The 23,445-nt window shown below is 37.3% G+C and overlaps 1 protein-coding gene across 4 annotated transcripts in view; it reads left to right on the top strand.

Annotated features, from left to right (window-relative positions):
* Positions 1 to 23,445, top strand: part of LOC124441433 (protein MMS22-like) — a 36,081-nt gene that overhangs the window by 2,301 nt on the left and 10,335 nt on the right. For all 4 annotated transcript variants that reach the window (XM_046991904.1, XM_046991906.1, XM_046991905.1 and 1 more), the window contains exons 5-28: positions 525 to 600; positions 1,433 to 1,665; positions 2,405 to 2,496; positions 2,961 to 3,077; positions 3,983 to 4,061; positions 5,231 to 5,343; positions 6,679 to 6,741; positions 7,199 to 7,324; positions 7,674 to 7,726; positions 8,566 to 8,628; positions 9,179 to 9,286; positions 9,787 to 9,901; positions 11,847 to 11,925; positions 13,324 to 13,417; positions 13,926 to 14,059; positions 15,112 to 15,202; positions 15,379 to 15,410; positions 16,260 to 16,392; positions 18,508 to 18,600; positions 19,092 to 19,244; positions 20,307 to 20,355; positions 20,440 to 20,517; positions 21,033 to 21,145; positions 22,636 to 22,696. In XM_046991904.1, the coding sequence (XP_046847860.1) occupies positions 525 to 600; positions 1,433 to 1,665; positions 2,405 to 2,496; positions 2,961 to 3,077; positions 3,983 to 4,061; positions 5,231 to 5,343; positions 6,679 to 6,741; positions 7,199 to 7,324; positions 7,674 to 7,726; positions 8,566 to 8,628; positions 9,179 to 9,286; positions 9,787 to 9,901; positions 11,847 to 11,925; positions 13,324 to 13,417; positions 13,926 to 14,059; positions 15,112 to 15,202; positions 15,379 to 15,410; positions 16,260 to 16,392; positions 18,508 to 18,600; positions 19,092 to 19,244; positions 20,307 to 20,355; positions 20,440 to 20,517; positions 21,033 to 21,145; positions 22,636 to 22,696 (2,348 nt within the window). The remainder of the gene's footprint in view (positions 1 to 524; positions 601 to 1,432; positions 1,666 to 2,404; positions 2,497 to 2,960; positions 3,078 to 3,982; positions 4,062 to 5,230; positions 5,344 to 6,678; positions 6,742 to 7,198; positions 7,325 to 7,673; positions 7,727 to 8,565; positions 8,629 to 9,178; positions 9,287 to 9,786; positions 9,902 to 11,846; positions 11,926 to 13,323; positions 13,418 to 13,925; positions 14,060 to 15,111; positions 15,203 to 15,378; positions 15,411 to 16,259; positions 16,393 to 18,507; positions 18,601 to 19,091; positions 19,245 to 20,306; positions 20,356 to 20,439; positions 20,518 to 21,032; positions 21,146 to 22,635; positions 22,697 to 23,445) is intronic.

Raw genomic sequence — 23,445 nt, 5'->3', positions numbered from 1 at the left:
CTTGCTGGTGCCTGTTCCTTAATTAGGAACTTCAGTGTGCTTGCAAAAACTCAGCGCGCAACATGTCATATATTTTCATCCAAGAAGCTAAACTTGTGGGTGTCCTTCCTATATAGAACATCCACACTCTAAAAGTTGTGGGTGCACTGGCACCCACGGCTTCCCAAGCCCCTGGTTGGAATTACCTTTATTCACACCCCCCCCCCTCATTTTCTCATTGCCATTTTCAATGTTCTAGGGAATTGCAAACAAAAACTTTTTCAAATCAAGCAGTTCCTTTTTCTCTGGTCACCTATAACTGACATATTTTCTACCGGGACTTTAAGGCCAAGAAATATAACATACACGCGGCTTGCACTTATTTTACTGACAAACCTTGTACCGGTAGTTTTACGGGCTCAATTTTGTGCGTGGTAAATCTTTTCAGTATACGTCAGATGTTGTTATCGTTAAATACGTCATGATTCTATTGTTATCATTGTTAATTACGTCATGGTTCTATACTTTATTGTTGTCGTTGTCAGATACGTCGTGGTTTTATTCAAATATCAGGGAGCAATGCAGCCATTTCTTTTGGTATATCGACGCATTTCTCAACAGGTAAATGTTCAATCTAATTGATTTTGGTCCAGTGTTTGAAGAAATATCTCAAATTTAGTCTTGCGTTCTTCTCTATGGTATCGACCAGTAGTGCTATCGATAGTTGGGAGGTCTCATATTCATATATGCAGGATGTGCCGAATTGAGCTCCTTTGAAATGCGTTGTTTTCTGCTAATTTATTTAAAATGCATTGTTTTCTGCTGATTTATTTGAAATGCATGGTTTTCTGCTAATTTATTTGAAATGCATTGTTTTCTGCTAATTTATTTGAAATGCATTGTTTTCTGCTAATTTATTTGAAATGCATTGTTTTCTGCTAATTTATTTGAAATGCATTGTTTTCTGCTAATTTATAACATGCAAATATGAATATGAGCCTCCCCCCCGATTATAGATAATGCCAACTCCTTTGAGCAAACCCCAAGTCTTCATCAGTCACTCTTACACAGTATATAGAACATACAGTAGGGCCACTCCATTGAATTTTTTCGTGTTACGCATATCTTGTAAAGCATGTGATTACCATATTGGCAGCCAGTAAATTGCATTGTGTGACCAATAGGATTGACGATATGGCAAATGGCAGCCAGTAAACAAATTAAATATGCAGCAGCCAGTTGCACAGCGAAATGGCCCTGCTGTATATTCTTATACATTATCTGTATCATTGGCATGATATTGATTCAAGTCTTCATCAGTCATTCTTATATATTATCTACATCGTTATTGATAAAAGAAAAAAGGGCATTTTTATTTTGGAAAAATCTTCTTTCATCCAACCCTCGATATGCAAGATATCAGTTTCATTTTGAGTCAATATTTTTTGTGTAGTCATTCAACGACGATGGAGACCTTTGCGACGTTTTCCAAATCATTGCAAAAAGATTTGGATAGTGCATGGTTATTTATGGGTCCTGTTTCCGACCTGCCAAATGGTTGTTTTCTGAAATTTGATGAGTCGAACGTGGAAAAAAGGCTTTCGCCATCATCGCATTTGCTTCATTTACACCTCGAAACAAAGTGGTGTTTCATCGAGATTTTATGGAAACTCTATTCACTTGAAGGTAGCCTCGTTTCCCAATTTGCCAATGTATCACCCGAGCATCATTCCCAGTCACCTATTGTACTTTCACCCTTTCTACTCCCCTTGCGCATCAACTATATTAACTTTTATTTACTTCATCCTTCTTGCTGCTATCCTCGTGCATTGCATATAGTCACCTATTGTACTTCAGCTTCCTTTCTATCCCCCCTGCGCATCACCTACAATAACTTAATGTACTTAATCCTTCTTGCTGCCATCCTCGCGCATCACATATAGTCACCTATTCTACTTCCAGCTTCCTTACTATTCCTCCCAGGCATATTTTATCCCCATCAGTCACATATTTTATCTACCATAAAGTCATTCGTTATTGGATCATTTTCACTAGTTTTTGTTTTATAAATTCAAAATGAACGGATGCCCGGGCCGGACCCATCTATGCTTCTCTGAACAGTGAAGAAGCGTGTCGGTGTGCTAGATCGTGTTTGTCTCGGGCTCAATCCCTTGCATGTTGAAGTTATCAGTTGCATTCTTGGTCTTACTGTGCAGTTATCTAGCTTAGAATATTTCATGTGATTTGTATATAATATTTTGCCTATAATTTTCTACCTTTTAATTTATGCAAATGGTTACAAACACAAAACCAGCGTCATTTTCAATTGTTGTAGGGGGTGATGGTGCTAGAAAAACTGGGGTGAATCCCACCGCCCTCTCCCTCCGACAATACCCTCAACAAATACATGTTATTTTCGTCTTAGGTGAACCGAGTACAATTCAACTTCATGACATAGAGGAGAAAACAACGGACTTGCTTAATGATCTCATCCACATAGCAACACATATTCACAAGGTATTGCTTTATTTTTGTGCTGCGCGTGTGGTATCAGCCGGAAATCTCCTTTCGACTAACCCTTCTTATGGCTGAATTGCTATGATAATGTTAAGGAACTATGGGTTCTCTTGATACATTTGGGGTTTGGTGTCGTTTGGTGCCTAGTGCCTTGTTAAGTACCGCACCATTCCACTGTACGTATGTAAAAGAACTATGGTTTCCCTTGGTACATTTAGGGTTTGGTGCTTAGCGCCTTGTTTAACACTACCAGTAGCTTAGCGAGCCTGCGGATTTACTCCTTTTTTTAGAATTCTGAAAGATTGTCATTATTCATTTCATTGGAAATCTATTGATCTCACGATCAGTGAACAAAAAAATATTTGTATGGCGGATGTAAAGAGTCGGGCTGGCTACGCTAGTGAACACCACACCGTTTCTCTGTGCGTCTGTAAAAGAATTATTGTTTCTTGTGGTACGTTTAGGGTATGGTGCCTAGTGCCTTGTTAAATACTACACCGTTTCTCTGTGCTTGTGTAAAAGAACTGTGGGTTCTATTGATTCAAACCTTGGACTTTATATCAGGAAAACATGAAATAAAGGTACGTAGTTTTTGTTAAACGTAAAAAGTGTTCAATGCCATGTACAGATAAAGCTGGAGAGTTTAATGTAAAGGTAGATGTTGAAGATTCACTTAGGCTTCAGCAAATAAGACTGTGCTGGATATTCTAAATTTTGTATCGTAATTTAAAAATACACGCCACATTAGAAAAAACTTCACGTAAAAATATTTCTAAATGGTCTTCAAATTTTTCCAATTTTTTGCTGATGGAGTCATTTGTTGAGTCATATTTTCTTTCCATGTCGGATGTTGTTTTCTACAGCACGTTTCTTTGCCTACCTCCCTTCCACCCTCCCCTCGAGATATGATGCTTTTCCAGCATCATATCAGTGTCCTTATGAATTTATTTAGTTAACGACAAATATAGATTGTAATTTACAGCAATTTGATAACGTTGGTAACAAATTTCCAAAGAAAATTATATTTGCGTCTGCAGTGTTTGGAAATATATTAATCTGTGAACTATACTTCATTCACTAGTTCATCCGTGCCAGCAAATGATGTGTGTAGCAACTTTTTGTGAAATAACATTTTTACTATGTTTGCACAGACTAATGTAAACCGAAGAGACCTTTGTGAGCACTCGAAATTAAATCAAAACAAATTCTCAAAAACGTCTTGGGTATGCATAAGCCAGTGCAAACACGAAAAACCTCTCTTGATTCTTTTGTAAAATAACAATGCAAAACAGATAGAATTTAAAAATGTTTTAATTTCATCATGCATGCATTCATGATTGATTTGCAAATTCTCCATTGAATTGATTGAGCTTAAATCGATTTGCATATGCTAATGCCAACTCAACTAAGACCAATCAGCACACGTACGTGTTTTGTTGTTTTTATTTTTTAAGATGCTATTAATGTTATCGCCGTTTTCTTCTAGAGTTTTTGGTCTTCTCTAACGCTCATTTTGAACGAGTTGATACTGGATGAAACTGGGGTGGAAAATATTTTTCACAATGGTACGTGCAATCGTAATTGAGAGCTTAAAGTGCCCATATCAGGGTCAGGGATGCATCTTCTTTATACAGTTAAATTTATTTTAAGAATATTTGCAATATATTTCATTGGTCGAATACGTTATCCAGAAGTGGATGTACTCACCGCCGGAAGTGACGTTCATATGAGAACATGCTCGCTTCGTAAAGTGTAGACAAGCATAATATTATTGAATTTTTAGTGGGGAATAGCGCCTAAATAGTTCTACTTTTTAAACGTTTCTTGTTTTCTGTAAAGCTGTACCATGAAGCTGCTATATCTTCAAAGCGTTTGTTCTTTGTACTTTACCTCTGGCGCCAAGGCACCTACTTCGAGCCCCAAAGGCTTAACAAAATAACATTTCTGTGCTATAAAATATATTGCAAACGTTCTTAAAATTAATTCAACTATCTGAAGAAGTCGTTTTTCTAACCCTGATATCGGCACTTCAATGTTGCATCAATATCTTACATTAAGCAGATCAACGGGATTAGTTTCTATAGAAATAATTTCATCGATCATTGCTAATTAATAATGTGATATCGAGTATAATGGCAGGGGGTCGATGGAACATTGAAAAAGGGAGGCATCGTAGAAAGTTGTTTGTATCAATCATAACGTGCTTGTAAAAAATGGTTCTTAAATAGTTAGTGAATGAACATTACCCATCTTAAAGTAAATGGTTTGAACCCGGGAGTATCCTTATATGTTTGTAAATGTAGATCGTCCTGGTTGGTCGAGTCCTGAGAAGGACTGTTTTTGTTGTTGTTGACTAAACAACAAAACAAAACAAAACAAAAAAACAACAACAACAACAACAAAACAGTCCTTCTCAGGACTATACCAACCTGGACGATCTACATTTACAAACATTACCCATCTTGTCGTGTTCGATATGAATTTCAGTAAGAATATCAGTTACGTAAGAGGCCAACTGTAAATGCATTTTGAAAATGCCGCCATATTTTTGATAGATTTCTACTTAAAATCTGCACTTGAAATTTCTCGTATTCATAATTATATTCTTGGGTGTATTTAGATTTCTCGGATATATCAAATGTCTTTGATCTCTTTTATTCATAGTAAACTTTCTTGTGCACAGGTACCCTTACTACTAAATACACGATTGATTAAAAACCCAAATTTCATTTAGGTTCAAGTAAAATAAGTCGTAAGGAAGCTTTGATATTTTGCTGGTGGTTATTCGTCCATATTGCACCTCTCTATTGGTACGATGTTAATGGAGAATATTTAATAAAAGAAAAGGTACGCGAGATGCCCTTCGAACTTCTATGGAAGTCTTTTCGAAGTCACTGTTAAAGCACTGCCTTAGTCGGCTTTGATAGTTCGAGAATTGGGGGCTATCCGTGTTTCAAAGGATTTCAAAATAAGCTGACCACTGGCGGAATTCCGCTTGCTATTTTTCTTCTTGTAGCTAAAAAACAAAATTACCAAAGAACGAAGACTTTCGTTTCCATTCTGCTCACGTTATGTCTATTTGCATACTCCTAACAATTTTCAGGGGTCAAAATATCTGTCGGCGATAGCCGGCTGTTTCAGGGCGTGGCCGGCTGTTTCAGGACGTGGCCGGCGATTTGTGATGTCAAAGCAAAGAAACATCTAAATATTATTGTGACATCGACTATCTCATACTTTATTAATATTTCAACCCTAATTCGCTTCAAGTTGAAATAGTGCCCGCGTTTTTGTTGCTGCTGCATGCGTATTAGCGACTTTTTTCAAAAGGCCTATAGTACAAAAATAGCTTGCAAAATGTGTTAAGAAAAATCGCCTACGAAATTGGACATATTTTTACAGCGTTATTTTGAACCCTGATTTTGAAACCACTTTAGTAAAATAATGTCATAAACCGCAGCCACTATTATTTCAATAGGACATAAAAACCAGATCATGCATGTTTAAGTATATAAGTACACTCCTCTCAATTTATTGAACCTGCCTGCCCCCACCGTAAAGGCAAGAGCATGACCATTTTGAGTTTGGAGAGCTTCAAAATAGGACGCATTACCTTTAAGGACACCATCAATGCATAGATACAACAAGTTTGTATCTTTCATTTTGTTAAAAATTTTAAAGTCAGTGGTTCTGCGTCTCTTGGATGATGTTTGTGTGTCATCTAGGAGCGTATTGTTTCGTGTAATGCCTTATGTTGTGCTCCACAAAAACGTTTTATTGTTATAACATTATCTGTTTTAATTATAACATAAAATTCATGTTTCTCGGCATCTGTGCAAACTGCAGTACGAAACTCAATCCAATGATTAACTTGGAAAATTTAGAAGTAGAACTTTTCAGAAGATTAATCCGTAACTCGCTGTACGAAACTCAATCCAAGGATTAACGTGGAAAATTTAGAAGTAGAACTTCTCCTAAGATTTATCATTTTGGGTAATCTAGGATATAGATAACTCCGACGCTTAGCATCTTAGAAAATCTATGATATATCAGTGAAAATACGAGGATTATTATGTTAGAGGATTATTAAATCTAAGAATGCTCTAATTTGAAGTATGATTTACTTATGAAACCAGGCGTAAGCCTCTCTTTTATGTAATCTACTTCTCTCGCTTCTTTACACAGGCGAATGTCTCCGGTAATGGTATTTTCCTTCAAGATTTATTACGTCAGTCATTTCTTACTAAGGTAATTGTGATGAGTTGTGATAGCTCGTGTGCTTTGGTAAAATTTGAGCCTTTGTTACCATTGCAGCATTAAGTGCCTGTCTTTAAAGTTACTCGAAATATTAAAGGAACCTTTCTCGATCAATTGTTTTCATTCTCCTAAATAATATTTTTAACCCACCCACCTTCCATCTCTTCCTGTACACACTTTCAACCCACGCTTCCGACCTGGACGATTAACGTTAGCAAACATGTATTTTTAATTTCCTTCCAAAATCTGTCTTTTTACTTTGGCCCAGCAAATCTGTAAAAGTTTGCATGCGCTATGAAACTTTGTCATTAAAATTTACATGGTCTAAACATAAATCTAAAATTATTGATTTAATTACAGTTTGTCTACTTTAGGACTCTCACACAGTCTCAGAAATTTTGTCTACTTTAGGACTCTCACACAGTCTCAGAAATTTTGTCTACTTTAGGACTCTCACACAGTCTCAGAAGATCTTTCTCGATGTTATTTAAGTTGCTGTTTGAAGATTCTGCAACATTGGCATCCTAACAACGATGTCATAATTCTTTTGTGGGACTATTTTCACAAGAAAATGGTGAGCTGCTGTACAATGGGACTATATAGCGCAGTCAGTGACGTAGTCAGCCTGCGAATTTGTGTTTCCGCTCACATCATTGGGATTTTATATTTCTTTAGAAATCTGTTTTTTTCACAACAAGTGAACACCAAATTATTTACACAGCAGGAACAAATTTACATGCTGTCTATGTCACTGAGTACATTTAACATCTACAAATATATATTATGAGCCTGTCGTCTCTCCTAACAATAATTATGCTGTATTTTGCATGTACAACTAATTATGAGCCCGCTGTCCTCTCTCCAAATAGAAAGCGAGATCAATTTTTGGGGCAACTTATATTTTTTCTCTGACATTCCTGTAGAATGATATGTTTTATTTACCAAGTCAAAAGATTCAAACTGGAGCCTGCACAAGGTAACAATTTAAACATTACACGAACAAATGATGCTTGTAGAACTTGTTCGGGGACCCAGCAATGATTCTTGTATGTACACGTCAAGTTGCTCACAGTGGAGTAATCATCCCGCAGGTTTTGGTCGTGCTATGTAAATTTCAGATATTTCTCATTATTTATTTCTATAGAAATATATTGCTTTTAAAGTAAGTGAACACAGAAATATTTACATAGCAAGATCAAACGTACGCCACTGATTTTTCAACCTTTGGGGAGGGGGGGAGGAGAAAACAAGTGTCGGAATAAATGGAGTGTCGAAAGTACTCTTGTGGCAAGAAAACACCATTGAAGTAAAATACATGGAACGCTACCTGTAATACAAAACCCTAATAATTTTTTGAAGCCGTGATTTTACCTCAGACACGCGTGTGTAGTCAATCAATTATTACTCCGCGAGAGAGTCCCGAAATACTACACACGCGTGTCTGGGGTAAAATCTCGCGTGTCTGGGGTAAGATTTGCTTCAGGTAGCGTTCCATGTATTTTAGTTCAATGGAAAACACGGATAATGTTTTTGAATGTTTGCACTGAGTTCAATCCATCAGAAGTGAATTGGGCCCGATAAAATTGAATAGAATCGTGCCAGTATGTAAATTTCAGAAAGTCATTTAATTTCATGGAAATGCACAGTTTTTACAGTTGGGAAACACAAAAATATATGCGTAGCAGCCTTACTCGGGTCTTCACCTACATCCTTCCGAAGCTCTCAAAACAGTCACTTCCTGTTTTTTAATTCCGTCGAAGTGCGCACGCCGAAGGCGGTAAAGCATACGGTTGCCACAAACTCTTTCTTTCACAGAGGTACGCCAGCAAGTCTGTGGTTTGAGCAGATGATAAACAGATGCAACGATCCCTTGATTTGGTAAGAGGACTCTGAGATCTAAGCTGGTCTAGTCTTTAAGTGCCTATGAAATGAAAATTTCTCCATTTAAGTTATGCTTCATTAAAAAAATACTTATAAAATGACAATGGAGTTTCTTGACCAGTTCACGCATGTCACTTTTAATTCTCGAGATATAGAGTTTTTTTTATTTCCGGTTCATCTAACTTGTGACGTCATATCTAACTTGTGACGTCACATTGCATTGTGAGAGCTACAAATATTAGGTATGAAATGCTGCTTAATAGTTTTAACCTAAAGTTTTCTGGTAACTGAAGAATATTTGAAACATTGCCGCGACTCAATATGCAATATATGACGTCACAAGTTATGTAAATTGAATTACAAAAACTTCAATAGCTCACGAATGAAGAGAGACATGCATAAACTGTTTTAGAAAGCTCACTGTCATTTTAAAAGTGGTGCTCAATGGAAACATAATTTAACTAGCAGAATTTTTGTTTCTTGTGCCTCGTCTTATTTATTGATTCTCCGTTTAAGTTGACAAAAATCTCCTTGAATTCTGTTTCAGTGACGACAATGATACGAGTTTTGATTTATTTCTGCGAATTCTTTCGTTGCATTTGAGAAAATTGAAAAACGCTGGAACTGTACAAATATGGAAGCAACTTAAAGGACGGTAAGAAAATCCCCTTATTGCTCACAATGTAAATAGTTAGTTTTATTTTCCAAGAGTCTCAATGTTGAATGAGGAGACTAGCGGGAAAATAAAACTAACTGTTTCCCGAGCGAGCGTACACTTAGTGTTTTGTTACATGGAAACAAAGATCATAGAATTCGACAGTTTTTCAATAAAATGAACGACTTTCGGGGCACATACGTCCAGAGAAATTTCTTTCCAAAATGCTGTAAGGATGACCACGGCATGTTTGTCGACTAATTCACAGTGTTTTCTGAATATTTTTGGATGAATATTTTTGACGAATTGAATTGATATTCACTGTTTCTCTTGTGAGAAACATTGCATTTAAGTCATGTGATTACGAACGGGCCAATCACGTTTAACACACGCAGCACCTATATAACAATGTAATATATACCTTCTCCTTTCTCCCGTAGGTGCTTTCAAGTTCCCTCTGTCAGTATAGTTGTACATTATAGTACATTGTATTTTCCTAGATTCTACACAAAATTCCACAAAAAGAGGATGGAAGAATTATCGGAACAGGGAATGCTCAATTTTAGCAATATCTTCCTCACACTTGCTGTTTGTGTTGCAGACACAGATGATGTTGTAAGTAGAAACTGTCTTTATAACCCGATGAACTTGCATACCTATTCAACTGGAGTGTTAACCGATGATAAACATAAATAGTGTGTTACACAATACGCTACTGTCAGAAAGAAACTCAAACAAATTGCTTCTTATCCATGTAAATTAACAATGTGTACTAAAGTGGGATATATCCCTCCCCCTCCAACTGATGTTATTAAAGTGACAATTGATTTTGCTAAACAAGTGCGTTCTCCCTACGAAAACATTACTCAAAGTAGAGTATAATGTCGGACATTGACGCTGTTTGTCCTTCAATGGAAGTAACTAGTTCTCTTTAGACCTTCATCAAACGCGCACAACTTTGTTTGTCCAACAACATCAGCTATCAAGTATAAAATATTTAGTTATTGCTGGATTTTTGCTACAATCATACATCATACACTCATTACTTCGTGTAAGCGTTCACTATTAATGATTGATTGGCGAAGCCAGCCTGATCTTTCACTCCGACGATGCGAATTTATATTTGTTTTTTATGAAAATCAATTCAATTCGTTGTCTTTCCAGTGACTGAATGAAAAATATTTGCATTGTTAGAGTAAAAGAACGGGCTCACTTCGGTACTGCATTGTGTTCACTGTTAGAGTAAAAAAACGGGCTCACTTCGGTACTGTATTGTGTTCACTGTTAGAGTAAAAAAACAGCTCACTTCGGTACTGCATTGTGTTCACTGTTAGAGTAAAAACGGCTCACTGGTGCTGCACTGTGTTCACTGTTAGAGTAAAAAACGGCTCACTTCGGTGCTGCATTGTGTTCACTGTTAGAGTAAAAAAACGGGCTCACTTCGTTACTGCACTGTGTTCACTGTTAGAGTAAAAAAACGGGCTCACTTCGGTGCTGCACTGTGTTCACTGTTAGAGTAAAAACGGGCTCACTTCGGTACTGCATTGTGTTCACTGTTAGAGTAAAAAAACGGGCTCACTTCGGTGCTGCACTGTGTTCACTGTTAGAGTAAAAACGGCTCACTTCGGTGCTGCACTGTGTTCACTGTTAGAGTAAAACGGGCTCACTTCGTTACTGCACTGTGTTCACTGTTAGAGTAAAAACGGCTCACTTCGGTGCTGCACTGTGTTCAATGTTAGAGTAAAAAAACGGGCTCACTTCGGTGCTGCACTGTGTTCACTGTTAGAGTAAAAAAACGGGCTCACTTCGGTACTGCATTGTGTTCACTGTTAGAGTAAAAACGGGCTCACTTCGGTGCTGCACTGTGTTCATTGTTAGAGTAAAAACGGGCTCACTTCGGTGCTGCACTGTGTTCATTGTTAGAGTAAAAAAACGGGCTCACTTCGGTGCTGCACTGTGTTCATTGTTAGAGTAAAAACGGGCTCACTTCGGTGCTGCACTGTGTTCACTGTTAGAGTAAAAAAACGGGCTCACTTCGGTACTGCATTGTGTTCACTGTTAGAGTAAAAAAACGGGCTCACTTCGGTGCTGCACTGTGTTCATTGTTAGAGTAAAAAAACGGGCTCACTTCGGTGCTGCACTGTGTTCATTGTTAGAGTAAAAACGGCTCACTTCGGTGCTGCACTGTGTTCATTGTTAGAGTAAAAAAACGGGCTCACTTCGGTGCTGCATTGTGTTCACTGTTAGAGTAAAAACGGCTCACTTCGGTACTGCATTGTGTTCACTGTTAGAGGAAAAACGGGCTCACTTCGGTACTGCATTGTGTTCACTGTTAGAGTAAAAAACGGGCTCACTTCGTTGCTGCATTGTGTTCACTGTTAGAGTAAAAAAACGGGCTCACTTCGGTACTGCATTGTGTTCACTGTCAGAGTGAAAAAACGGGCTCACTTCGGTGCTGCATTGTGTTACTGAAAGATTTATTTTGTAGATGGATTTAAATGAAGAATTCTATCGACTACATTTGTGAATATTTTGGCCTTGTTATGCTTTGTCTCTTTAGATTAACAAGATGATGTCATTTGTAAACTTGTTGGATTTTAAAAATCTTCATTACGAGAAGAAATTGTTTATTTGGAAAGGTATAATTGTGATCAGTGGTACCAGCAGGAGGTGCAATTTTCCCCACCCCTTCCCCCCTCTGGTCTTTATTTTTGTTGTGCAATAAAACCCCCGCGTATAATAAGAACCTGTTTAGGCCGAGATTGAAAACTGGTTCTTGTTCAATTAATAATGTCACACTCGCTATGCAGAAATGTCGTGTTAATAATAAATTTACCAAGCTTATTGCGAGTAATGTTTTTAGTGAAACACCTTAATCATGTTTTCCATTTTTCAACTTAATAAGCATATCATGTAAAACAGTATTTGTAAAACCTTCCACTCACTGTCCTTCTAACTGCCATGAGCAGCAAATGCCGAAGTGAATCTCAGAGTCCCGGGCTTGTGACCGGTATAGCCAGCTTAAAAGTTGAAAGATCCACTTATTTTTGTTTGTTTTTTGTCAACCCGAACAAAGTAATATGATACGTTTATGACCTACTATGCTATAAAGAAACAAAAACTTCCCTCAAAACTTTGGTGTTCAACTAAAAACATTACTCGCAATAAGCTTAGTATACTGGTTCTTGCTTTATTTCCATTACTTTAAAGGAGTTGAAAGTAAGATACATAACTCAATGAAAATAGACTCTTCACAATGAAAAAGACACAGAAGTCTGAATCCTAAATAAGTCGTAATTAACAGAATACTCAACGGGGAGAGTAAATGTACAAAAAGCAAGGCCCTCGGGGCGAACAGTTTTAGTCCTGAAGAGGTCGCCCTGTGAAAAAAAAAGTTGCAATAAAGAAGAATCTAATGAAGAGCCTGTTTAGCCTAGCGTCGCAATTTATGTGAGAACCTGTTTGTAAATGTAGATCGTCCAGGTTGGTATAGTCCTGAGAAGGACTGTTGTTGTTGTTGTTGACTGACGTTTCGACAACCTTAGCGGTAGTCATCTTCAAGGTCAAATGAGGAGTAAACGTCAGGTTAGCCGTATTTGTTATCTGGTTTTTACGTCATTGTATACGGTTCTTAGGTCATTGTATACGTCATATCAAATACGGCTAACCTGACGTTTACTCCTCATTTGACTCTGAAGATGACTACCGCTAAGGTTGTCGAAACGTCAGTCAACAACAACAAAAACAGTCCTCAGGACTATACCAACCTGGACGATCTACACTTACAAACATGTAACAATACTCCCGGGTTCAAACCATTTACTTTATGTAAGAACCTGTTCTAGCAAACTTGAAAAAATTTGGATTCTTATACGCGCGGTTTTACTGTATTAAAAATACTGGTAATTGTGATAAGCAATTTTGGTTTCTCCTCTTCCCCAGTGCCCATCCACAAACTAACCATGCTGGTGCCACTTGTTTTTAAGGAAATATGAATTCCTCGTGTTTCTCAAATGTTTTGTTTTGTTCATTCTAAGGTTATTTCGTTGTGATGTTTCTTTTGAAATCGAAAAAAATTAATGGTGCGTTCATTGCTGGGGACGTATCTCGAAAATTCACTGATATTTGCAGGTAATACTTTCGTCAACAAGTTTCATGATCGTATCTATGTTGAAAACACTAGACTGGAGTTTATATCAACCCAAGTTTCAACATCAAATCACTACAGATGTAGACACTAGACTGGAGTATATAAAGACTCAAGTTTCAACATCAGATCACTCCTGATAAAAACACTAGACTGGAGTATATAAAGACTCAAGTTTCAACATCAGATCACTCCTGATAAAAACACTAGACTGGAGTATATAAGACTCGAGTTTCAACATCAGATCCCTCCTGATGAAGACACTAGACTGGAATATATAAGGACTCAAGTTTCAACATCAAATCACTCCCGATGAAAACACTAGACTGGAGTATATAGAGATCAAGTTTCAATATTAGATCACTCCTGATGAAGACACTGAACTGGAGCATGTAGAGTTTCAAGTTAAAACATCGAATTAAGAGAAAAGAAAGACTCGTGCATTAAAGTTAATTTATTACAATTAAAGAATCTAACTATGCTTATTTCAAGGGACTTTAAGGAAAAATACAACGACAAAAACCAAAGAAAACATCTATGGTCGCTAATCTCGACATACATGGATTGTACGCTAGAAATCCTTGCATATAGATCTTCTGAAAGTGTCGGTGAACATGTGCTTATTGGTTTGTAAATTATTACTTAATATTTAAATTTAAATTTTTGTACATTTTTGAGGAAAAATTCTGCTACCTAATTTACGTAATTTACATAATGCTCCACTGCGTGTGCGTGGTTTTCGGATTTATGATGCATGTTCTCCGTCAATCTATAATAAAAGTCAAAAGCACGTGGGGAGTGTAGTTGTTCACTTCAGAAAACTACTAAATAAATAAGAAAACTACTAAATATATGAGGCTATTTGACGAACAGAGGTGATCACTAAAGGCTATTTGACGAACAGAGGTGATCACTAAAGGCTATTTGACGAACAGAGGTGATCACTAAAGGCTATTTGACGAACAGAGGTGATTACTCAAGGCTATGTGAGGAACACAGGTGATTACTTAAGGCTATGTGAGGAACACAGGTGATAACTTAAGTCTATGTTAGGAACAGAGGTGATCACTAAAGGCTATGTGAGGAGCACAGGTGATTACTTAAGGCTATGTGAGGAACACAGGTGATCACTTAAGTCTATGTGAGGAACACAGGTGATCACTTAAGTCTATGTTAGGAACAGAGGTGATCACTAAAGGCTATGTGAGGAACACAGGTGATTACTTAAGGCTCTGCTGGGAACGGAGGTGATGAATAAAGACTACGTGAGGAATAGAGGTGATCACTTAAAGCTATTTGAGAAACAGAGGTGATCACTTAAGGCTATGTGAGAACCAGAGGTGAACACTCAAGGCTATGTGAGGAACACAGATGATCACTTAAGGCTAAATGAGGAACACAGGGATCACTTAAGGCTATGTTAGGAACGGAGATGATCACTTAAAGTTATGTCAAGAACAGAGGTGATTACTGAGGCTATCGAGAAACAGGATGTAGCTTTACAAAGGTACAAGAGATGCAGGGGATTACGACAACAGAAGACTGCAAGTTAATTGTGAACTTTTTCCTGTGTTTTATCTACCGAATGTTTATTATTATGCTGCTGTTTTAGGGTCAACATATGTTTTTTAGTTTTTTCGAACTGACAATTCATTAAACCTTGTTTTTTTATTTCTAGGCGAAGGTTTCAGTATTTTGCTGTCATGTTGTAGTTCTAGTGAACTGATGTGTTTGTTCATTTTTACCCGCGATCTTTTGGATACTATAAGGTTTGATAAAGTTAGATCTTGGAATGTATTTGTGAACATAATTCAATCTCCCCGTTCTGGAGTAAGATTTGTGGCCAAAATTGCTTAATGTTTTGTTCATTGTACGATAAATGAAGAACAGTATTTGAATCAGTTCCTTGTCCACGTTACTTATCGTTTCTGTCATTATTTTACAGTGTGGAAGTCAATGATAGCTGGTCATATAAAGGTATGGATTCGTGGACTATTCGTGGATTACTCTTACATTATTAATTATTTAAGAAGTAAAAGATGTTTACTGTGTTTGCACAGGCTTATGCTAACGAGGGGATCTTTGGTAGAACTCGAGAGTAGATCTGTGCAAACCAGAGAGACCGAAGGTTGAGGGTTTGCATAAGCCAATGCAAACACGAAAAACCTCTCTTAGTTCTATCTTAAATAACAATAATGTGAAACAGTTTTATTTAAAACAAATGTTTTTATTTTTCATCTAACATGTATTCATTATTGATTTGTAAATTCACAGATCGGTTTGCACAGGCTAATGCAAACTCAGCTGTGGACCAATCAGCGCACGCACTGTGTTGCGTTTATTTTTTTCTGATTGGTCTATAGCTGAGTCTTCACAGGCTAATGCAAACTCAGCAGTGGACCAATCAGCGTACGCACTGTGTTGCGTTTATTTTTTTCTGTTTGGTCTATAGCTGAGTCTTCACAGGCTAATGCAAACTCAGTAGTGGACCAATCAGCGCACGCACTGTGTTGCGTTTATTTTTTTCTGATTGGTCTATAGCTGAGTCTTCACAGGCTAAGGCAAACTCAGCTGTAGACCAATCAGCGCACGCACTGTGTTGCGTTTATTTTTTTCTGATTGGTCTATAGTTGAGTCTTCACAGGCCAATGCAAACTCAGCTGTAGACCAATCAGCGCACGCGCTGTGTTGTGTTTGTTTTTTTCTGATTGGTCTATAGCCGAGTTTGCATTAGTTCAAAAAAATTCAAGGAAAATGGGTTTTTACTCTACATGAATTGTTTCCGTGAATACGACTACAACATGAATTTATTTTTTATGTTTTTAGAAGTATGTGAACTATCTTTTGAATACATATTTCCATTCATTCGTAAACGTTTAAAGGACCTCAATCTTGAACCTCAACATCTGAACGAATTGCCGAACATTTTTCTAAAGTTCATCTCGCTTTCATGGAAAATGTAAGCTTTTAGATATTATGAACTTTCCTGTACTTTGGTAATTTCACTTTTGCATCTTGCCATGGAAGCTTGGTGGGTTTGGTCGATGGTGAATACAACTGCATGACCATTGGTTGTCATACTGTCAGTTATGGTGATTGCATGATCATTGGTTGTCATACTGTCAGTCATGGTGATTGCATGATCATTGGTTGTCATACTGTCAGTCATGGTGATTGCATGATCATTGGTTGTCATACTGTCAGTCATGGTGATTGCATGATCATTGGTTGTCATACTGTCAGTCATGGTGATTGCATGATCATTGGTTGTCATACTGTCAGTTATAGTCATTGCATGATCATTGGTTGTCATACTGTCAGTCATGGTGATTGCATGATCATTGGTTGTCATACTGTCAGTCATGGTGATTGCATGATCATTGGTTGTCATACTGTCAGTCATGGTGATTCCATGATCATTGGTTGTCATACTGTCAGTCAAAGTCATTGCATGATCATTGGTTGTCATACTGTCAATTATGGTCATTGCATGATCATTGGTTGTCATACTGTCAGTTATGGTGATTGCATGATCATTGGTTGTCGTACTGTCAGTTATGGTCATTGCATGATCATTGGTTGTCATACTGTCAGTCATGGTGAATGCATGATCATTGGTTGTTATACTGTCAGTTATGGTCATTGCATGATCATTGGTTGTCATACTGTCAGTCATGATGATTGCATGATCATTGGTTGTTATACTGTCAGTTATAGTCATTGCATGATCATTGGTTGTCATACTGTCAGTCATGGTGATTGCATGATCATTGGCTGTCATACTGTCAGTCATGGTGATTGCATGATCATTGGTTGTCATACTGTCAGTCATGGTGATTGCATGATCATTGGTTGTCATACTGTCAGTCATGGTGATTGCATGATCATTGGTTGTCATACTGTCAGTCATGGTGATTGCATGATCATTGGTTGTCATACTGTCAGTCATGATGATTGCATGATCATTGGTTGTCATACTGTCAGTCATGGTGATTGCATGATCATTGGTTGTCATACTGTCAGTCATGGTGATTGCATGATCATTGGTTGTCATACAGTCAGTCAAAGTCATTGCATGATCATTGGTTGTCATACTGTCAATTATGGTCATTGCATGATCATTGGTTGTCATACTGTCAGTTATGGTGATTGCATGATCATTGGTTGTCGTACTGTCAGTTATGGTCATTGCATGATTATTGGTTGTCATACTGTCAGTCATGGTGAATGCATGATCATTGGTTGTTATACTGTCAGTTATAGTCATTGCATGATCATTGGTTGTCATACTGTCAGTCATGATGATTGCATGATCATTGGTTGTTATACTGTCAGTTATAGTCATTGCATGATCATTGGTTGTCATACTGTCAGTCATGGTGATTGCATGATCATTGGCTGTCATACTGTCAGTCATGGTGATTGCATGATCATTGGTTGTCATACTGTCAGTCATGGTGATTGCATGATCATTGGTTGTCATACTGTCAGTCAAGGTGATTGCATGATCATTGGGTGTCATACTGTCAGTCATGGTCATTGCATGATCATTGGTTGTCATACTGTCAATTATGGTGATTGCATGATCATTGGTTGTCATACTGTCAGTCATGGTCATTGCATGATCAAGTCATGGTCATTGCATGATCATTGGTTGTCATACTGTCAGTCATGGTGATTGCATGATCATTGGTTGTCATACTGTCAGTCATGGTGATTGCATGATCATTGGTTGTCATACTGTCAGTCATGGTGATTGCATGATCATTGGTTGTCATACTGTCAGTCATGGTGATTGCATGATCATTGGTTGTCATACTGTCAGTCAAGGTCATTGCATGACCATTGGTTGTCATACTGTCAGTTATGCTCATTGCATGATCATTGGTTGTCATACTGTCAGTCATGGTCATTGCATGATCGTTGTCATACTGTCAGTCAAGGTGATTGCATGATCATTAGTTGTCATACTGTCAGTTATGGTCATTGCATGATCATTTAAATAAGGCAATTCAAAAGCGGAAGCAGCCAAGTATACATTAAGTTCATTGAAACATTGTTTTTATTTTAAAAGGTCAACAGCGTCGCCTTCAAATACTATGAAGAATTTGACTAGAATTCACAATTCTGTACGAGATTTTGGTCTTAACGATTCCATTCCTTCAAGGTAAAACAACAATTTATGAACGTCTTAGGGAACGTACACCACTTGCTGAATTACTCACAGTTTATAATTACAAATTTGAAAAAGTTGCAAAAGCAGGCACTTATATAACCGGAGGTGTGTGTAACGTCTTTGATTTTACCAACGAACACGTGAACGCAGTTCGTGCTCTTCATACAACTTGTATTCATTGTAGTTTTTGGTTGATTTTGATTTTACTTTTTCTGATTTTGCGATTTGACATTATTTAGCAAACTTATCCAGATCAAGGTTGTCAAATTAATGTTTAATGTTAGAAAAATGAAATCATCTTTGAATATAGAAAATTGTTCATACGCACACATCCCTCGAAATTGCTTGGAAACACTCTTACTTCGTGCTCGTGCTTGCCACCCAATTTCTCGTTCCTCCCAAACTTTCCCACGTGTTTAGCTATATGACTTTTTGGAAACACGGAAAATGTTTCCTCTTTCTTAACTATTGCATTCATTTAGTTTCAGTTGTCAATTCATGGCAAGTCTCATGACGTCACCAGAAGAACTGGAGTTAGTGCTTCAGAGCGATTATCAATTGGAGGTTATTCACACGTGGTTCCGATGCTCACTCCAGATTCCTTCACAAGATCAACATCTTTTAACATTAACGAGGCGAGTTTCGATGAGTTTTGCTTTGAAAAAATAGTATGTTTGGTTTATGTCGTCTTGTGCTGCTAGTCACGTGTTTCATTGTTGCATAACATGTGTTATTGCAACATTCACGTGTTTTATTCGCATTCAATCGCGTGTTACATTGCAATAGTGATTGGTTGTATAACTATGGCAGTGTATTATATTACAATGGTCATTTGTTATTTAAGAAATAAAAGATGTTTACTGTTTGCACAGGCTTATGCAAACCGAGGAGACCTTTGGGAGAACTCGAGAGCAGATAAGTACAAGCCCGAGACCGAAGGTCGAGGGTTGCACCTGCTCGAGAGTTCTTACAAACGTCTCCGAAGTTTGCATAAATTAGTGCAAATACGAAAAACATCTTTTATTTCTTTTATAAAATAACAATAATGCGAAAAAACCAAACATTTTAATTTTTCCTGTAAAATGTATTCATGATCGATTTGCAAATTCTCTTTGAATGATTGATTTTTTAGACTGATTTGATTGGTTGAGCTCAGATGTGCTTTGCACTGGCTAATGCAAACAAAGCTCTAGACCAATCAGCGCACGCGTTTCATTGTGTTTATTTTATAAATTGCAATGATTACGTGTTGTATTGAAATAATCACTTTTGGTACTGCACTGACCATTATGTATTTCGTGGCGTATAGAGTGTTTGCTTGTGACGCGGGGCTCCAAATTTTTGGCATCCACATAGGACAGTAAAAATATCGAAGTATAAGCAAGATTAGTACATTGAGTCTTGGTAAAATGCTTGTTAAAATAATAATTTTTCCTTGTTAATCGCCATGAAATCGCCAACTCAATGAAATTTGATTAGACTTTTCCAAGTGCAGTTTTTCTTCATCACACGAGATAGCAACATGCTTTTATAAGGTGTTGTCTAGTTAAAAAACGTATTTGTAGGAAATCACGTGCATCTGATGCGAAGGAGTCCGAGCAGTATATCGTCTTAGTAATGTTTGATATACTGACTCTGACTCTTTGTATTACGTTGGTCACGTGTTTATGAAAATATTCACGTTCATTGTGTTTCAGGATTGTATTTCTAAAGTTGCCGGAGGCCAGTAGTTTTATTAAAATCCAGGTACATGTGCGTTGTACGTAATATCAGTGATGCATTAGGATATCAAATGATAACATTTGATCCTGTGCTTGATCAAATTTTCAGAAATCTATCGTCGCTGGAAACGTCGAAACAGCCATACTTTCTCTCGTCAAAGGTCTAGGAATAACATTTTCATCTCTGGTAATGCTAAAAATTATCTGAAGTGATAGTATAGTTGAAAGAGAAAAATGAACTGAGCATTGCGAGTTATGTGTTCGAACATGATGCGAATTTTACTTAAGTTTGAGACTGCCAGGTTATTAACCTACCATATCGTCACATTGATAGTTAAAGTTTAAAGCTGCATTGTGGAATTTATTAACCTACCATATCGTCATATTGCTAGTTTAAGTTTGAAGCTGCATGGTGAAGGTTATTAACCTACCATATCGTCATATTGCTAGTTTAAGTTTAAAGCTGCATGGTGAAGGTTATTAACCTACCATATCGTCATATTGCTAGTTTAAGTTTAAAGCTGCATGGTGAAGGTTATTAACCTACCATATCGTCATATTGCTAGTTTAAGTTTGAAGCTGCATGGTGAAGGTTATTAACCTACCATATCGTCATATTGCTAGTTAAGTTTAAAGCTGCATGGTAATCATGTGAAACTGTAGTAAGATCATATTAAACATACAAACAATAAATATCTTTAGGATTTGTTGTCAGAAACCGTAAAGTTTCGTGAAAAGGCTTTGCTAGTCATTGGAGATTTTCTGAAGTACATTGAACGATTTTTGAAACAGGATGGTCCTCCAGATAGGCTCAGGTAATCCAAATACTCGTCTCATATTATTTTACTGAGAATGATGTGGATACTCATGGATTGCGGTGGATAAATATGGATTTATTCTTGATGTGCAAGCTACGTCATAGCTGCCATGTTGGATGATTTAACAAAGGATTTTCCTTGTTTACAACGCAATTGTCATCCAACATGGCGAACATTCAATTGTTCTGTTACTCCCAGGGGAATGGTTACACACCACCTATTGAAACAATTAGCAACTTCATCATGAGTACATGTTTGTAGTTGTAGATCGTCCAGGTCGGTATAGTCCTGAGAAGGACTGCTTTTGTTGTTGTTGACTGACGTTTCAACAACCTTAGCGGTAGTCATCTTTTGACTCTGAAGATGACTACCGCTAAGCTTGTCGAAACGTCAGTCAACAACAACAAAAACAGTACTTCTCAGGACTATACCGACCTAGACGATCTACATTTACAAACATGTAACGATACTCCCGGGTTCAAACCATTTACTTCATCATGATTATTGAGGATTACAACAATAAAATAATATACACCTAATGTATGCTCCCGGGAAAAATAGCGAGTTTTGTTTTCGAAGAGTCTGAATATTTACCGAGACAAAGTTGATGGAGACATTGTATGTGACACGAGGAAAACAAAACTCGCTATTCCCTGAGGGAGCGTACATCAAGTGTTTTGTTGCAGGAACAAGGATCATAGATTTCGAAAGCTATTCAATAAAATCAACGTCTTTCGGGGAGATTCGCATATGCCGTTGCAAAATGCTGTAAGGGTGACCATACCATTTTTGGTCAACTTCCGAGTGTTTTCTGAATTCATTTTTTTATTAATCGTTAAAATTCGTCGCTTGATAAACTCGAGAAATGTTTTATGTACTTTTTGACTCACTAACTGTTTTATTTGTTATGATATTAAAATGAGCGGGCAAGAATTTATTACTTGCTTCCCTTGCAGGAAACATTGCACTTATTTTAAGCCACGTCAGTGGCGGATCCAGTGTACGTCAAAATAAATTATAGCTCCTCAATTTTAAATTCAAATTCCTTTTAGAAAAACACTATTGGTTTTTAATTTCTAGAGAATATAATTTTACCAATGGATTACTTTCTAAGGTGCTTAGATATGTAAATATACGCCAAAATGTGCTGCAGTAATTTATTTTGACGTAGTCTGGATCCGCCACTGAGCCATGTGACCATGAATGAACCAATCACATTTAACAAACACAGCACCTATATAACAACAAAATTTGTTTCACCATGCAAAAAGCTCACCACAATTGGAAGATGTTTCGGGAAGAGTGCTCTATTAAACACTGAACACAATTGTGTTTACTAAATTGCTAATATTTCTATATCTTCTTGCATCCTTTCTATCCAATGCTTGGAAGGGGTCGATTCCCTCCATTTTCCGGCAAATTCATCCCTGTATATGTCTAGCCATGAACGGCCTCGTTGTGTAAGCGTACTCGATGTTTCTTCTTAGATTGTCGTATAAAGTTGCTGCTTGTCTTGTGAGACATTGTGCAAAAATAATTTACAAAAAGGTTTGTTATACAGTTGGCGTTAAACTCTTTTGCTGAATGGCGGAATTATGCTGCAGATTTCAACGTAAATGCGTTCTATTCAATTTATTTCCTATTTGCAAGCGGCCATTGGCTTGGCAAACTCGATAATTTGATGGTGGGACTGGGGAGGGGTTTTACTCATATATTCATGTTCTGCCGTATTGAGTTCCTTTGAAATCTATGGTTTTCTACGAACTAAAACCAATGATTTAGAAGCCAGGCTTCTAGATGTCTGACTTCCGTGACAAGGTGAGGCAAGGACGCCATCTTGAAAGGTGGCAAAACGTAAAACTCAAAATGAAAAATAAGTTAAAACAAAGTTTAAAAAACCCGTCCTATCAAACATTTTAAGAATCAAACCTAGACTATCAACTTTGCATTTATAGCAACTCAGCCAAAGCAGATGTTAGTCGTAAATATTGTCAGTTTTGCCACCTTTCAAGATGGCGGCTTGCCTCACTCATTACTATACAATATTGGCGGAGTCAGTTATCTAGTAGATTGGGTTCTAGGTCATTGACTAGAACATGCATATATGAATTTGTCCCCCTCCTGCTGAAAAACGCACTTTACTCTCGAAGTGAGATCTCCAGTCTTCACTAAATGAGATGTCTATGAACAGGCATAAGCGTAGCCAGCCCGTACGTTTGCTCCTTCAATGGAAACTTTAATGTGTTCACTTATTTCTAACATAATAAATTTCTGTAGAAAGGATTCATGTTAATGAT

Source organism: Xenia sp. Carnegie-2017, unplaced genomic scaffold (assembly GCF_021976095.1).
Source record: "Xenia sp. Carnegie-2017 unplaced genomic scaffold, XeniaSp_v1 HiC_scaffold_20, whole genome shotgun sequence".
Lineage (NCBI taxonomy): Eukaryota > Metazoa > Cnidaria > Anthozoa > Malacalcyonacea > Xeniidae > Xenia > Xenia sp. Carnegie-2017.
This window is presented reverse-complemented; position numbering and strand designations above follow the sequence as displayed.